At 38.1% G+C, this 15737-nt stretch overlaps 1 protein-coding gene across 4 annotated transcripts in view; it reads right to left on the bottom strand.

The window, feature by feature from the left end:
* Positions 1 to 761: 761 nt before the first annotated feature.
* NFATC1 (nuclear factor of activated T cells 1) overlaps positions 762 to 15737 on the bottom strand; it is a 155240-nt gene continuing 140264 nt past the window's right edge. For 3 of the 4 annotated variants that reach the window (XM_089516901.1, XM_089516900.1, XM_089516899.1), the window contains one exon: positions 762 to 3232. In XM_089516901.1, coding sequence (XP_089373027.1) covers positions 3183 to 3232 — 50 coding nt within the window. In that variant the 3' untranslated portion in view covers positions 762 to 3182. The remainder of the gene's footprint in view (positions 3233 to 15737) is intronic. The other variant, XM_089516902.1, reaches the window with a different exon arrangement.

Below are 15737 nucleotides of genomic sequence, written 5' to 3' on the forward strand. Positions count from 1 at the left end.
ATGATCAACCCCATCTTGGGAAAATGTGTTTTAAATAAAGCAAAAGCTTGGAAGAATCACTGTTTGTTGCACAACAACTCCCAGAATCTCCTAGTTAGCATCGCCATACTGGTAGAGAGATTCTGGGTGTTGTAGTCTGAAAGGTAACTTTTCCAAGGTTGGAAATCAAGTGTAGTGTCATGTGGGAAGAATCTGCCTGTTTTGCAACAAGTGCATATGTTGGAAAGTTGATACATGTTATTTTTCCTCTGGAAAAAAATGACTGAGGCCTGGTCTTGGCAGGCAGCAAAACAAAGTGGGAGCATGAAGCATACTAGGTCAGATTGCAGGTGTGAGAATCCCCTTTTCAATTCTGATTTTTTTTTTTTTGTCAAAAAAGAATTTCACCAGAAGATTAGCATATCAAGGAGAAAGCTTTTAGCTGAGCTGACTAGTTTTTTGGGTCTTTTTTTTTTTTTTGTTAAGGGAAAGTTTCCTCAATTTCTTTCTTTCTTCTCTCCTTCCCAGAGCTTGGAATAAGTTCTTTGGTTTACAGCATGGCCAAAGAATTTCCCATCCAAATAGTAACTTTCTATAGGGGCATTCACAAGTGTGTTTCTTCATCTTCAATAGTGCCATGTACTCTACCACTTCAAGGCCCCATCACCTTTTACTCACCTCATTCTGCTCCGTGGGATGTTTATCCCTTAAACCCACAAACAGAAACAAACCATAAAAAATGAATGTAAAATTCTTATCAGAGCTGAGTTCATGATACAGGTTTTATTCATGAATACATATACAAGAGATGCATAGTATTTTAAGAGCTAGGCTTGAATGTAACAAAATTCCGAAACAGCTTAAAAGGCGTAAATAAAAATGAACAGTAACAAAGGAGAAGATGTGACATACTGGGAACAATACATGTGATTATCTTGCTAAACTTATTGCTGAAATGCAAACATAGTGGTGCTTGTGTGGTCAGAGCCTCACCCAAGATATTTCTGTAACAGAGTCAAAAATCCTCTGGCATATCCAGAGGTTCCTCCATTTGCACTCTGTTGACATTTCAGGAAAAGCGAGAGAACTGAACATCTGAGAATTACACTGGGTCTCCATTTCTGTCTTGGCACCTATGTCCTTTCAACACAGAAAACATGAAAGAAGAAGCAATTCTTGTTGGCAAGATACTTCCAAAAATATGGTACAATCCACCAAGTGTGACTCTAGTACACATTCCTGTTGTTGTGAATGGCAGTTAGATTGAAGCAGTTCTTGGTGGACTGTAAAATGATTATATTAGCAGACTGAAAGCTACTTGAAATGGAATTGCTTGCACTGTACAGCATATATTCAGCGTATCACTTATAAAAGCTTATCACTTTATGAAACTTTCCACCCAAGAGTGGGGAAACAATGAACCCCTCTAAAAGTAAGCTTTCTGCTGAAAGTTGTGCTTTATTATATAATATGGCAGTTTCAAAGATATACATGCAATGTCTACAAAGCTAAGTACAGGGTAAATATCTGTTGCTTAATAGTTGGGAAAAATCGGCCAATTAGAAGGACCAGGGACACAAGTATTTACATTCAGCCATATTACATCCTTATATTTTCACAGTAATGTGCAAATGTTATAAATATGGCTTTTTGTGTGTGAGGGTTTTAAAGGAAGTAAGACATAATTGTACAGATTAATATTTCTAAATGGTTAGGACTGTTTCACTTTTTTGTGAAACCCGTTCAGTTTGCATTAACTGTACACTGCACTTGACTGCCACCTTAAATAACAGTGACATAGTTCACGCATATTTCCTAAGGCACGATATTAATGTTAAATGTTTTTAAAAATGAAGCCATGCTTTCTTTCTTTCAAAAATCTGAAATAAAATGCCATTGCTAGCTACTTGGTAACATTATTAATTGTACAAAATACAATGTTGCAAACTAACGACATGCTTATATTCTATATGTACTCTACAAACATGGAGCTACTCTGAAAACATACTATACAGCATTGCATATTAAAACATTTGGTTTTAGTAATATTTGTTGTACACAGAGAAGAGAGCTATAAGGCTTAAGTGGAATAATAATTTTATAATTGCACAATATTTTACATTCTTCACTAGCAGTATTTACAATTGTTTTAACTCATCCTTTTGTCATTTGGTAATTAATACATATTTCATATGCATCCTTCTTGACTGTCTAAAGTGCTTGCTTATCAGCATGAGGAAAGAAAATGCATAATTGTCTTAAAATAACAAACCCACAATATAGAGTTGGCAAGAATATTTGCCTAGGTCTGGACTGCATTCTCAGAAGCAGAAATTTATTGCTAAATCCAAAGCCTTTGCAAGGCAACTAGGTATATCTGCCAAGTATAAATACTCATATATGCATATATTATAGTTTGTATGAACATGCATACAGATAAATCAATTGACAAAAAGATTGTAATATTTTTGTCCATCAACCTTAATTTTTTTTTTTTTTGCTGTTCGGTTTTGTGCTATACCTGTAGCCCTGATTTATGTCAAAATATTAACATGCTATTATAATTAACAGTCCTACAGACCATGAACAATGTCATGTCATAGGCTCAAAAATATCCATATGAGATGATGATAATTGATTTTTATTTTATTTTTTAGAAAAAGGCATCAGGAATAAGGCAGCTTGATATCAGAGGTCAAGGGGGGAGGAGTTGAAGAAATCATGGAACTGAGATGCACTTTTTACTTTCAAATAGTTCTTAATACTTAGATTTGCTAGATAGCTTCTGTGCCCAGAAATATTCTGGGTGGCAGCAAATCCAAAGGTGTCAATAAAATGTCCTGGTGCCACACTCTAACAAAATAAGGCACTTTCAGGGTTGTAGTCCAGTAGAGCCCAAAGGAGGGGGGAAATCAACTTTTGAACCAGGTACATTTTTTATGCCAACCTATGAAACACACAATTCATATTTCATTTCCTCCATTTTCCTTGAGATGAAGAGGTGTTTTCTTAGCCGAAACCAGCCAGTTTCATTCATATATAGTGCATGCACACTTGCACGCACAAATGCATTAAAAGGAGAGGTAATTGTCTGTTCCAAACATTCGAGGAAGCGGAAGAGCAGAGCAGTACCAGGAACTATCTTCTGCTTTTCAGAAGCCATTGTGTCAGCTAAGCATAAAACTAGATTTCAAGACAGCCAGCTATGAATGGACGTTGGTGCTGGAGAGGTCATTGCGTATTATTTCATTTACTGCAAAGAAGAAAAAACACAAGTGGAGAAGGATTATTTCACTGTGTTCTTACCATACCATCTTCAGCTGAAAGCAACATTTAAAAACACTTGAATTAGGGTAGCCAGTTTCTTTGTGACTGTGGGTGCTAGTCATAAAATGTCAATTAAACAGCAGATCAAGATTGGTCTAAATGCAAAAAGAACATCATTATTCCAAAGGAACTGATATGCTAAACTCGTGTGTGGATTCAAGGTTCTCATTAGTAAAGTAATGCTATGGGGTTTGTTGCATTGTATCATGTGTATTCTGTCTCCAAATTAGTCACATACAAAACATCAAAACACATTGGAAGGCAAAAATAATTAAGAAGAGAAGGGCAACAGAAGGGCTAATCTACTGCATGTAAATTGAACAGAATTTGAAGGAACAGCACATGAACTGCAGACTATTGACTGGAAGATGTGAAAATGGCTATGATACTTTTGAATAGGACTCCCATACTCTGATGTTTTTGCAATGGAAGAGATGATGCAATAAAGCAGGGACCAAAGCTGGTGTTTTTGCATGCTCACAATCAGAATCTTACAGATAAATTTCTGTGGCTTCTTCAATGGCCCAAACACATGAAAGCCTTTTCTGCATCAGAATGCTTCTGAGGATGAGGCAGTGAATTAAAAAAATATCCACATGGGATTTTATTAAAGGAGTAAACAATGGCCATAGACTCATTATTAGCTTGCAGGACTGACAGTAGTGTGTTTTTGTTACTCATGATTCCTCTCTCGCATTTCCCTCCTCCCACGGCATACTGCTGTGTTGTTTCCCACACTCTGGTTATGTCCAGTTATCGCTTGTGATTTTTGGCAGATGGACAGGAAATGACTGAACCTGGCAAAGGCCATCAACAGTGAGCCGCACAACATCCCTTCTATTTCCACTCTGCCTCCCTGTGGTCTCTGCCACTGCCCGATTTACATTAAGATAGACAAAATGTCATCAGTGAGGCTGTCACCACTCTGGAGCTTTCCTAACATCACAGGGAAGGGGAAATACATGCCCACGTCATGGAACTTGCCTGGAAAAGCCCACATGTCCCTATACTTAGGGGTTGTTGATCATTCCTGCTTAGATAAACCTGTGTGCTTGAACAAGAGAGGGACATGCTGATCAAAAACAAACTTCCTGGAGATCTGCAGTGTTGATTTTTTTTTTAAAAAAATAGTTCTGTAGCACATTTCATAGAAGAAGAAGAAAATAAGTTAAATCAAAGGCCAAAACAGATTTTTTTTAAAAAAAAGGTAGTAAGTCACTGAGTGCTTGGTGCACCTTTTTACATATGATATGCTATCTTGAATGAGTTATTTCAGTAAATCACTTTCTCTCAACCAACAGTATATAAATCACGTTCTCTTCCATGTCAGCATTCTCTGAAAATGCCAGCCACAGGTGCTGGTGAAATGTCAGGAAAAACTTCTTCTAGAACACAGCCTCATAGCCCGAAGAGCCCACAAAAAACCCAACTAAGAATTATCAAAGTCACATTCAGTATCATGTCAAGGCCAGCCTGGGGAAAGTGCATCCAGCAGATGCTGTTGGACAACAACCCTCATCACTAGCAAAGCCAACACTGAGGAATGCTAGGAGTGCTGGAAGTGGAAGTCCAAAATCTAGAGGGCTGCATTGGCCTCCCCTTGGCTTAAGGGCAAGCATATACATTGTCAGCTACTATTTGGAACCAGACACCTTTGAAATCTTGTTAGTACATGTGCTGCTCCTGTCTTTGGAGTGGTATTTGAACCCTTAGCAACGATACTTCAGTTTCCTTCATCTTTGTTGGTAGGAAATGTATTATTTGGGGAACTTCTTATGTAACATTTGTGTTGTGGAACGTGCTGCAGCATAACTCGTTCCCATGTTCCCAAGGCAACACCAGCATTGCCCCTCTACATGGGAAGATTCCATACTGTCATTGCAAGCTGATGTTGCCGTTGCCACAGGAATCTGTTTGGGATTTTCCATGCCAAGAACGTAACATGATAAGAAACCAGCCAGTGGAAGCCCTTGAGGTCCAGGAACCAGGCATCTGGGATGGATGCCATAAGTCGGAATATAGTTTCTCCTTCCCCATATCCAGTTACTCCCTCCCAGATGCCTTGTTCCTAGACCACAAGGGCTTCCACTGGCTGGTTTCCACTGGCACCGTCTCATTTGCATTAATAAAAACAGAGTCCTTATCTTACTGGTTGCTCTAATAGTTAGTCTCAGCTTGAGTAGAGCTACTGAATCAATAGGGCTGATATAAATGCTGATTTAAGTCCATTGCTTCAATGGATCTATTCTAGTTGGGATTAATAATTGGTTTTAATCCTCTGAATGTAACATAAACATAAATGTTGCTGTTGTTGTGTGCCTTCAAAATGTTTCCAACTTATGGCCACCCTAAGGTGACCTATTATAGGGTTTCTTGACAAGGTATGTTCAGAGGAGGTTTGCTATTGCCTTCCCCTGAGGCTGAGATCATGTGACTTGCCCAAGATCACCCAGTGGATTTCACTGCCAAGTAGGGAATTGAACCCTGGTCTCCAGAGACATAGTCCAAGTCTCAAACTATGCCACGCTTATTAGTTTTGTCTCTATCAGAACTTTTGGGTTTAAGAAGATGCTGTAGCCCTAAAGCAAGAGGGATATCAATTTTGGACAAATCAAAGAGAGAGCGATTGAGAGAGAGGTATAGTGTATTGATCCAGTTAACAGATCATAATATAAATAAAATATATTTCTAATACTATAACGTCACTGTTAGGGTGAGTACCAATATTGGGAGATAGGCGGGATATAATAATAATAATAATAATAATAATAATAATAATAATAATAATAATGTTTCTCCCCACTTCTCAACACCTGTCCGAAAACAAAACAAAAAAATAAATACATCAGTAGACATCCCTCAAGGAAACCCTTTATTGGCTGTCAGAAAGTACAGGGAATACGCTAATGCTTGAGAAATACCACCACGACCAACAGCAAGATTATTATTGTTGCTGTTGCTATTTAAATGTAGTCCAAAGTTAAATATTTCTGGTTGAATGGCACAGAAATATGTTCTCTTTTAAAAATGCATACTCAATACAACTCAATACAAGGTTTTAATCAACACCTTGAGGGCAATACACAGGTTACTATACAGCCACTTAAGACAGACCCAGAGAGAAGCTCTGTCTTTAACAAAAATAATAACGGTTCTCTCAAACAAAAATAAAATGTCATGTTTTGGATTGATTCCCCACAACTGTACAGACAGCAGATAATTTATCTAAAACAAAACAAAATAAAAAACAAAAGCAGAAATTAATCCAATTAGCTGTTTCCCAAACTGCCAGAGGTTTATTGAAACATTTAAAAATAGTGAACAATGTCTGTTTTTGATTCCATAGGGTTCTCCGACTAAAGGTTCTCCTGGCCATTACAAAGGCAAGCACATCTCTGAAATCTCTAACACTCATCTGGAATTCATCCTACCAGTAGGATAACTGATGCTGCATCTGCACAGCAGAAACAATCCTGTTTGACACCAGTTTCACTGCCATGGCTCCATTCTATGGAATCCTGGAATTTGTCATTTGTTGTGACACCAGACCTTTTTGACAGAGATGAAATGTCTCACAAAACTACAATTCCCAGAATTCAAAAGCATTGAGCCATAGCATTTAAAGTGGTGTCAAACTGGATTCTTTCTGCTGTACAGATGCAGCCTTATGGAACTAGGCAGAAAATTGGAATGCTCAAAACCAAACAGTCACTTTTTCCTCAAGAGGTTGCAGTGTGTGATACTTACCATGCAGTTCTATATATGTACTGTATACGTTTTGTATACATTCTATACAAAATAAGTATAAAATCTGATGGGAATTTCCGCCAAATAAATGTGTACACAACTGTAGCTTACATCCCTGCAGGTGAGCACAGTTCTTCCTAAAACAGAACTTCACATTTCTTAAAGTATTCTTTTCTGAACAACCTGCCAATTACACCCACAGCTTCTCAAAGTGTGCTCCAAATTAAGGATAGTTTCCAAAAATCACACTTACCTTCCCACCGACAAAATGTATTGTTAATATATAAAAAGTCCAACATAAAGAGTTAAGAAAGTCAGGTTTGTCATGTGACAACATTACCTGTCAGAGGTCTGGAAAAAGAAACTTCTCTGTTGCTACACACACAAGAAGCCACTGCAACAGGATGTGGCAGGCTGTTACACCACAATTTAGTTTAATAAGGATTTGTTTCTTCTGATATGTAACTTTACAATGACCTTGCTATGGAAACTACTGTAGTAAATAAAACAATATTACCGATACTATAATTTTCTATTTTATCTTGTGATGAAAAGCAGTCAGAGTTAATGAAGCAGGTCTACTTCTAAAAATTAACATACAAAGTTTAAATACCATTGTTGCTAAATCCTAAATTAAAATGCATGAAAGACAAACTTTTTCAAATCCCCCCCCCCCTCCATATATTTCTTGGCTGCTCCATGAAACAGCAAATCTCTTGTGATGAAACAGAGGCCTGCAGGTATCATTCTGGTCCCACTATGGTTAATCAGAAAAGCAGAGCTTGAAAAGTGGCCATGCAAGCTTGGGGATTCGGGAAGCTGTAATCCAAGGACAATCTTTTCCAGACTCTAAGGAAAATGTCTATTAATTGTAATATAGTTGAAATACAGTAGCCAGAGAATAAATATTTCCCAAGATTATGTCAACCCCAGCCAGGGGTTCAGGGTTGACTCAGCCTTGCATCCTTACAAGGTCACTAAAATGAGTACCCAGGTTGTTGGGAGAAATTAGCTTACAGTTATAAACCACTTAGATATTGCTTAGTGCAGTAAAAAGTGGTACTATATAAATGAAGCTGCTATTCCTATTAAACTAGGTTCAATGCAACAAAAGCCAGTCCCAGCCAATAGGAAATGCATTTGCAAAAGGAAAAAAAAAAAGGAACACTAAGAGAAGACTATGGATTACAATGGTGAAAGCTTTGATACACAGAAGAATGCAAGTTCAGATCTGCTATGACTTTACTAGGTTATCCATCATTTGCAAGTGTAAGTGAAGGACCAGAGACGTCAAAGAAAGATTGTAAAATAGCAGAGGAACCAGACAGTTTAAAACATAGGTTACAGAATGCTGAATTTGCAATTTTATGACCCAAGATTAATGGGCCTACTGAAAATTGGTCCCTAGGTTTTTGAGTCCAATTTTTTTTCTGGAAAAAAAAAGAGAACAATGTTTAAATTAACAAGATACTGTACAGCATGTGCTTCAGTGCCTCCACAAAAGAATACTGCTGTGAATGTCAATCATTTCAGATAGCAGATTTAAGATCTTGCGCCTTTTGACTTATCCCTGAACAGCAGAGAACCATTAGCAAAGGAGCTTGTGAAGAATGTAACTGATATTCTTACCTGATTGCTAAAACCTAGCAAACTTGACCAAGCTAGCTTCCACCAAGGACATAACAGTCCTACCCACCTCCTTCAGAGCTTAGCAAATCTGACAGAGCACTTCTTGGCAAAATTCTTCAGAGGGGGTTTGCTATTGCCATCCTCTGAGGCTGAGAGTGTATGACAATGTATTAATATCAGATTTTTGCTGTTCCTGAACATGTACACCCCTCTCTTCACTGCCTCTCTCTCCCAAAAGCCATGGCCCTGCTACAAATCCCCCACCCTCTGACAGCTCATTTAATCTGGACCTCAGATTAGGAATCTTACGTAACCACAAAGGAAGAACTCAAGAGGTCCAAACTTTAGGTGTTAGGATTTCTATTCCAAAATTGGCAAAGTTCTGCCATGGATGAAAAAAATCATTTCAGAAACTGTATTAATTCCTGAGGCACAGAGCAGGGAATGTACAACAGTCTTAAAAAACAAACAAGTAAACCCAAAACAATAAAACAACAACAAAAAGATTATATATATATATATATATATATATATATATATATATATAGAGAGAGAGAGAGAGAGAGAGAGAGAGAGAGAGAGAGAGAGATATTACAGTGCCATGGAAAATATAACCACATGTTCCATGATGGAACCAGATCATATACTACCTCAGGTATTCTCCCTGTGTCTAAACCTTATTTTTATCTCTTTAATCACAATAAGCCACGACCACAGGGCATACTATTTTTGGAACAACAGAATAGAGTGGGTGAAAAATGAGTGACAACAAGTAGCAGGTTTTAATAAATCATGACCCTCTTTCATAAATGAATGAGGCTTTGGCAGTAATGCTTGACAGCCATTGACAGAAGTGGAATGATTTTGTACCAAAAGTAGTATTCTTCCTGTTCTCTTATTCTTTTGTTAGCTTCATACTTATGGAAAGCAAAGATTGTGGAATGGGTTTCATTCCTAGGAATGCATCTTGTTACTGGTTTTTAAGAAGAAATGGACAACTTTTTCTTGGTAGATTTGCATGGGGAGTGGGAGAATTAAGATAATTCAAATCACTAAGGGGCTATACAGACCAGCCGCCCCTTTACTGGCCAGCTTAGGACTGGAGCATGGCTTTGCCATGGCTTCCGGACTCTTAGGACACATGCATCATTTAAACAGCATACTTCTAAAGTGACCCGAAGCAGCTTTATTTTGGCCTGCCTGTCTGGGGCCTAAAATGTCCAAATATGTCCCCAGTTTTTGGGACTGAAATAATCTCAAAAATGGGGGATGAAAATGGATTCAAATATTTCATAAACACAGAAATTAATGAAGCATGGGGAGGGGAAATTACTAGAGAAACACTGTGCAGTTGAGGTGTTCTATCTCTGGTTCTCCAGATACTTTGGACTTCAGCTCTCAGAAGTCCCAGCTAGCATGGCCGATAATAAGAAAGGGGTCCAAAGCATGTATAGGTCCAAAGCATGTAGAAGGCCAAGGGGTGAAAACCACTGCATTACAGCAGAGGTGGGCAACTATGTGGAAGGAAGAGCACTTTCTGTTCAATGCACAAAACAGGACCCCTGAGAATCAAAAGATAGGTATGTTGGCAGTGAATACAGAAGGGATGTCATGTCATTTCACATGACTTCTGGTTCCTGTTTAGGCTGAGTTTTCAACTTTTTTGCAGAGGGATGTGGGGAAAGAGTCAAACCACTACACTGTAAGGCATTTTTAATGTGTGTGATTTTTCAGGAAAACCAAAGAAACCCAACCTCCATATATATATATATATATATATATATATATATATACATATACATACATATATATATATATACACACATACATACATACATATACATATACACACACACACACACACACACACACATATATATATATATATATATATATATATTGAGGGGGTTCTGGGGATTTGGGAAGCTGCAATAAAGGAGGCATACCTGTAGATTCCAGATTCCTCATCCCTGACATGTGTGTATGTGTGTCTGTGTGTGTTGGGGGGGGGGGGGCATCACCAGTAAAGTGAGGTTACAGCTGTGTAGTAGTGATTTGACAAGAATACTTGAATGGGTTCAATTGGGTTCCAAACCGGACTTATCCCTAGATTCATCATATGGCCATTTGACCTGTGAATATTTGATCTAAGATTGGTAACATTTAAAAGGTACAGACAAATAGATATCCACTACTGAGTGGATATTTCAGTTACTCAAGAGGTAAATAAATTGCTGCCTAGCGTAATAAAAGGCTGCAACATACAGAAAAATAAATGAGAAGGAAAACCATGTTTTTACCAAAGTTATATATTTACATTCCTAATAGCACAAGTAAGTGAAACAAATGCTAGGCATATATTCAAGTTTTACACAGAATTTCCATACCACAAAAAAGCAAACACAACATGGCCATATGTTAGATGGAACTTCTGCTGTTCAAATCAGAAAGCTGGGGACCAAACTAGAAAGGACAAGGGAAAGAAAACTCTGAGAGTCAGCCTACTTTTTATTTTACTTCTTAGCCCCCAATAATAATATGTACTCTGTTTTCTATTAAGATTTCCCCAAAAATGACAAATCAGAACAGTAATAGCCAGTGGGGGGCCAGCATAGATTAGGTGAGGGAAAAAACAGTTTTCAAATGCCAGTAACCAAAATATTTCCCACTTTCTTTTGGTTCTGGAGCATATGCCCCACATATGCTCCAAAAACTCTAAAATCCTTACTGCTGGCTGTTGAAGAGTTAGATAGACCCATATACCAAGACTGATCATGTGTGAATAGTCTAGGCTTGTGTAGTAAACTCATCATAACATGTGACAACTTTCAAAGAAGTACCCATGTTAATCTCTTGCAGCATAAAAAAAAAGGGGGGGGGGAATGTGGCAGCACCTTTAAGTATAATTTTTTTTAAAATTTTAGCATGAGCTTTCATGGATTCTTCAGATGCATTAAGTGATATATGCTCACATACAAAGCATATTTATAAAGTTGTTGGAGTGGGAAAGAATGCAATAGGATCTAGAAAGATGCAAATCATGTTCCTTGCCCTAAATGTTTAAAGGGCTGAGTGAGGGCTTATTTGAATAAATATGCTTCCACAATTATCTAAATATTCTTTACACATGAGACCTTAATACCAATTAATACTGTATTTGAAGAAGTGGGCTTATATCCATGAAAGCTCATGCTAAAATAAAAACCTGTCAGTTTTAAAGGTGTCACCACATTTCTTTTTGTCATAAGATAGTTTGTGTACCTATGGTACTTGCACAAAACTGCATTTGACCAGCTCAATGGAAATTATTTTTGTGGGTTTTTCAGGCTATGTGGCTGTGTTCTAGAAGAGTTTATTTATGATGTTTTGCCTGTATCTGTGGCTGGAATCTCCAGAGAATGCTGGCATGGAAGTGAGTGGGGTATATATACTGTGTGACCCTTGGTTGAGAGGAAATGATTTATATGTTAATCTCTGTGTTGTTCTGTTGTTGAATGGCAAGGCCTCAGTGTATCTATTTAATTAGTGATCCATTGTCTGCTGGGACACCCCTGACCCTGGGTGGTGTTCATTTCCATTTGTGGGTCTTGATTTTGGTATTTTACAGGACAGGTAGCCAAATTTTGTTTACTTTAAGGGTTTCTTCTTTCCTCTTGAAGTTGTTTCTGTGTTTGTAGATTTCAATGGCTTCCCTGTGCATTCCGACCTAATAGTTTTTGCCATGGTCCAGAATTTCAGTGTTTTCAAATAGCATTTTATGCCCAGGAAGGTTTATAATGGTGTTTTATAATAGAAATTATTCCAGTTAACATTTTTTGGTTTTAATAATGTTTTCCACCAATTTACCTGGAATAAAAGATAAATTAATGCACCTGTAATTTTCAGGATGGTCACTGAGTCCTCTTTAAAACTCTGTTACAATGAGTCACTCTCCATTTTCTGTTGCAGAGACTAACCTTAGGGACATGTAACATTTCTAAAAAAGTGATTAGCCATTTCACATTTCATTTCTTTAGGATCTCCTAAATGGATACCATCTTTTCTTGGCTGCCCTTTGCTTTCTCTAGGCCACTGAATGGCTGTTTCAGGAAGCTCCTACAAGGGGCAGGAGAATTCTCCATGTGGGGTGGTCACTGCATGGAAAAGTTAGCCACTGCAAAAGGAGATACATATTGGTAAATTGGGCTCATTCCTGTGTATGTTATCAACAGGATGCAAGCTGTCATGTTTTGCCTGATTATCTTCAAATGGTGGTCCAGTGTGACTGCTTTACAGAATTTCATTGCTACAGTTTCCAAGCAATTTTTTTTTTACAGAAATCATTCATGGTTGTTTGTGTGTGCTGATGACTAGAAGACTGTGCAAGACTCAGGCAGTGTAGGTCTCACAATTATACTTAGTGAATAGTGAATGCCCTGGGTGCAGTAGTTGGCAGAAAAGATGAAGCAGCCTCTCCAGGCATGAAACTGTACTCCTGTTGAATTCAATTATTTCCTCTTCCTCTGCTAACTTTGCTAATGTATAAATTCTTTTAACTAGCCATTAGTCACCATTTCTTCTCTGAATGTTGGGATGATTGCATAAAGTTTTCTCATTAAATAGAACCTTGCTGATTACCACAAGCCTAACTGTTGGTTCTGATCACTGAACAACATAATATGTCTCTGCTGTAATCACAAGTATGTCTATAAGGCGCTGGAAACAGGGAAGTTTTGCTGTCACTTATCAGTGCATCACAGCTCTGAAAACTGGATTTACACATTCCACCCAAAGAAGGGACAACACAAAACCTTGTGAGTCGAACTGGGAAAATGGAATACACCTTGGTAGTTAAATCATCAGTCCCCTTTCTTACTTCTAATAGATCAATGAAAGATTATATCAGCAGGCACTCTGGTCTTAATATAAAGCTGTTTGGAGAGCAGAATTTAAATACTATGGATTTCTTAGAATGGTACAATTTTAAAATTATTTAAACTTTGTGGTGGAAATAAAACCAGATGGAAGTCAGTGTAGCTCAAATTATGGTCAAGGGCATGTCATCTTATTGCAAACATATGGTGTCAATGATAGGTTCACACCAAAATTGTCACATGAGACTTAAGACATATTACTTGTCAGCAAACATTTTGTACCCACCAGCACAATCCCCCTGTTTACAGATTTCCAGTTTTCAATTACACTTCATTTTGCTGAGAAGGAATGACATATTCTGAAGCCAAGTGTCTGCAACATTCAACTCTGCAAGTTCAATGGGGATTCATACTGATATGTGCATATGACTGCAGCCTATTTGCTGTGCAAATGTTTTCTCAACCCATTACTTCTTCAGTCTACTTCTGCTTGGAAATAGTACCCACCAATTGTCCCAAAGTGGCATTGGGAGGGGATAATTTGTATGAAAGAAATAATGGTTGGAGAATGGAGACATAAAGAAAAAGACTTAGGCTGCATCTACAATGCAGAAATAATCACACTTTAACTACCATGGCTCAATGCTATGGAATTTGGGGAATTCTAGTTTTTTGAGACACTTAGCCTTCTCTGTTAGAGAGCTCTGGTGCCTCAACAAACTACAGTTCCCAGAATTCCACAGCACTGAACCATGGCAGTTAGTGGTGTCAAACTAGATTATCTCTGCAGTGCAAATGCAGCTTTAATTTTCTGCCTGCTGCTTTCTTTCTAAATTACCCTTGAGGGGTGAAACAGATCAGCATAAAAAGCTGTTTTCTAGGCATCTTGGGGGCATGGCATATAGATGATGCAAGCCGCCAAGATGCCCAGAAGCCGGCTTAAAGCCGGGCAGCCACCCACTCATAGGCCAGTTTCTGGGCACTCTGGCAGTGCAGCATTTACATGCTGCATACTGTCAGAGTATCCTAAAGCCAGTTTCATGTCATGGCGGGGCAGAAAAGCCAGCTTTTTCATCCTGTGCAAAGGCAGATTGGGGCCATGGCATGCGGTTGCCATGGCCTCAATCTAGCTTTGTCAGGGGCGGTCTGTTTCATCCCTTAGCCACCTTTCCTCCTTTCTAGGAATATGTTTGTCATCTCAGAAGAAGTGGCAGCTAGGCTCTCCAAATTTGTACTAAACACAAATTAATCCCCAATGTAGATTCACTGACAAAGAAGCTGTTGCTGCACATCACATGGCTACAGAATATTTGAGCCTGAGTTACTCCCTGAGCACCTTCTCTGTCCAAACCCTTGCATCCAAATATTTCCTCTCCACATATACTGTACCCTCCTATGTCTAAAGTTTCTACTGAAATCATGAACACTTCAATTGAAAAGAATAAGTTTGGGATTGTACAGTGACATATTCCATGTGAAGGAAAGACAAAAGTGTAAGATGGAGGCAAACATCAGTTTCAGAAAATGGATTGCTCCTTTGTAATCCAAGGCTGGTGTCTGCAATTATTTGGATGTGCTAGTTGTCAAGTATTACTAAAACATAATATACTAATTAATTAAACTTATATCTGCAACCAGGAGAGAGAAGGGTTTAGGTTTTTTAAAAATAATAAATACTATATAACATAGTATTCTGAATTTTCCAAAGTCATACAAAATTCATCCCAAGCACCACAACAATGAAAGAAATTCACCAGTTAATTGAACTGTGTAGATTAGGAATAGTAACTGGCAGTCAAAAATCAGAATCTCCCCCACAGAACTCCATACACATTTTAAATTAAACAAAACTAATCGTGAAATTAATGAATGTAGGACAACTAAGCAAATTGCTAATTCATTTGTTGTTTCTTGGATAAGAAAGGATACTGTAAGAGGGTCAAGAAAGGAAGAATTATACACTACTTGTGCTGCATTTAGCTCTACCAAACAATTCCTCTCAGTGGAACAGTTACAATGCAAGAATCTCCATCTTCTTAACTTTGCTTACTGGAGAAGCGCTAAGATTTGAGAGTTTAAGAAGTATCTTCACTGTCTTCCTCAGCTTTGGGAGCCATATGTGAGCACTCAAGTGCAGGTTCTCAAAGTAAACTGCTGGTAAAAGACCAGCACTCGGAAAAGTTACTGTTTTGGATGACAGCT

Source organism: Sceloporus occidentalis, unplaced genomic scaffold (assembly GCF_023333645.1).
Source record: "Sceloporus occidentalis isolate IW3139 unplaced genomic scaffold, rSceOcc1.0.p SCAF_3, whole genome shotgun sequence".
In the NCBI taxonomy this organism is placed as follows: domain Eukaryota; kingdom Metazoa; phylum Chordata; class Lepidosauria; order Squamata; family Phrynosomatidae; genus Sceloporus; species Sceloporus occidentalis.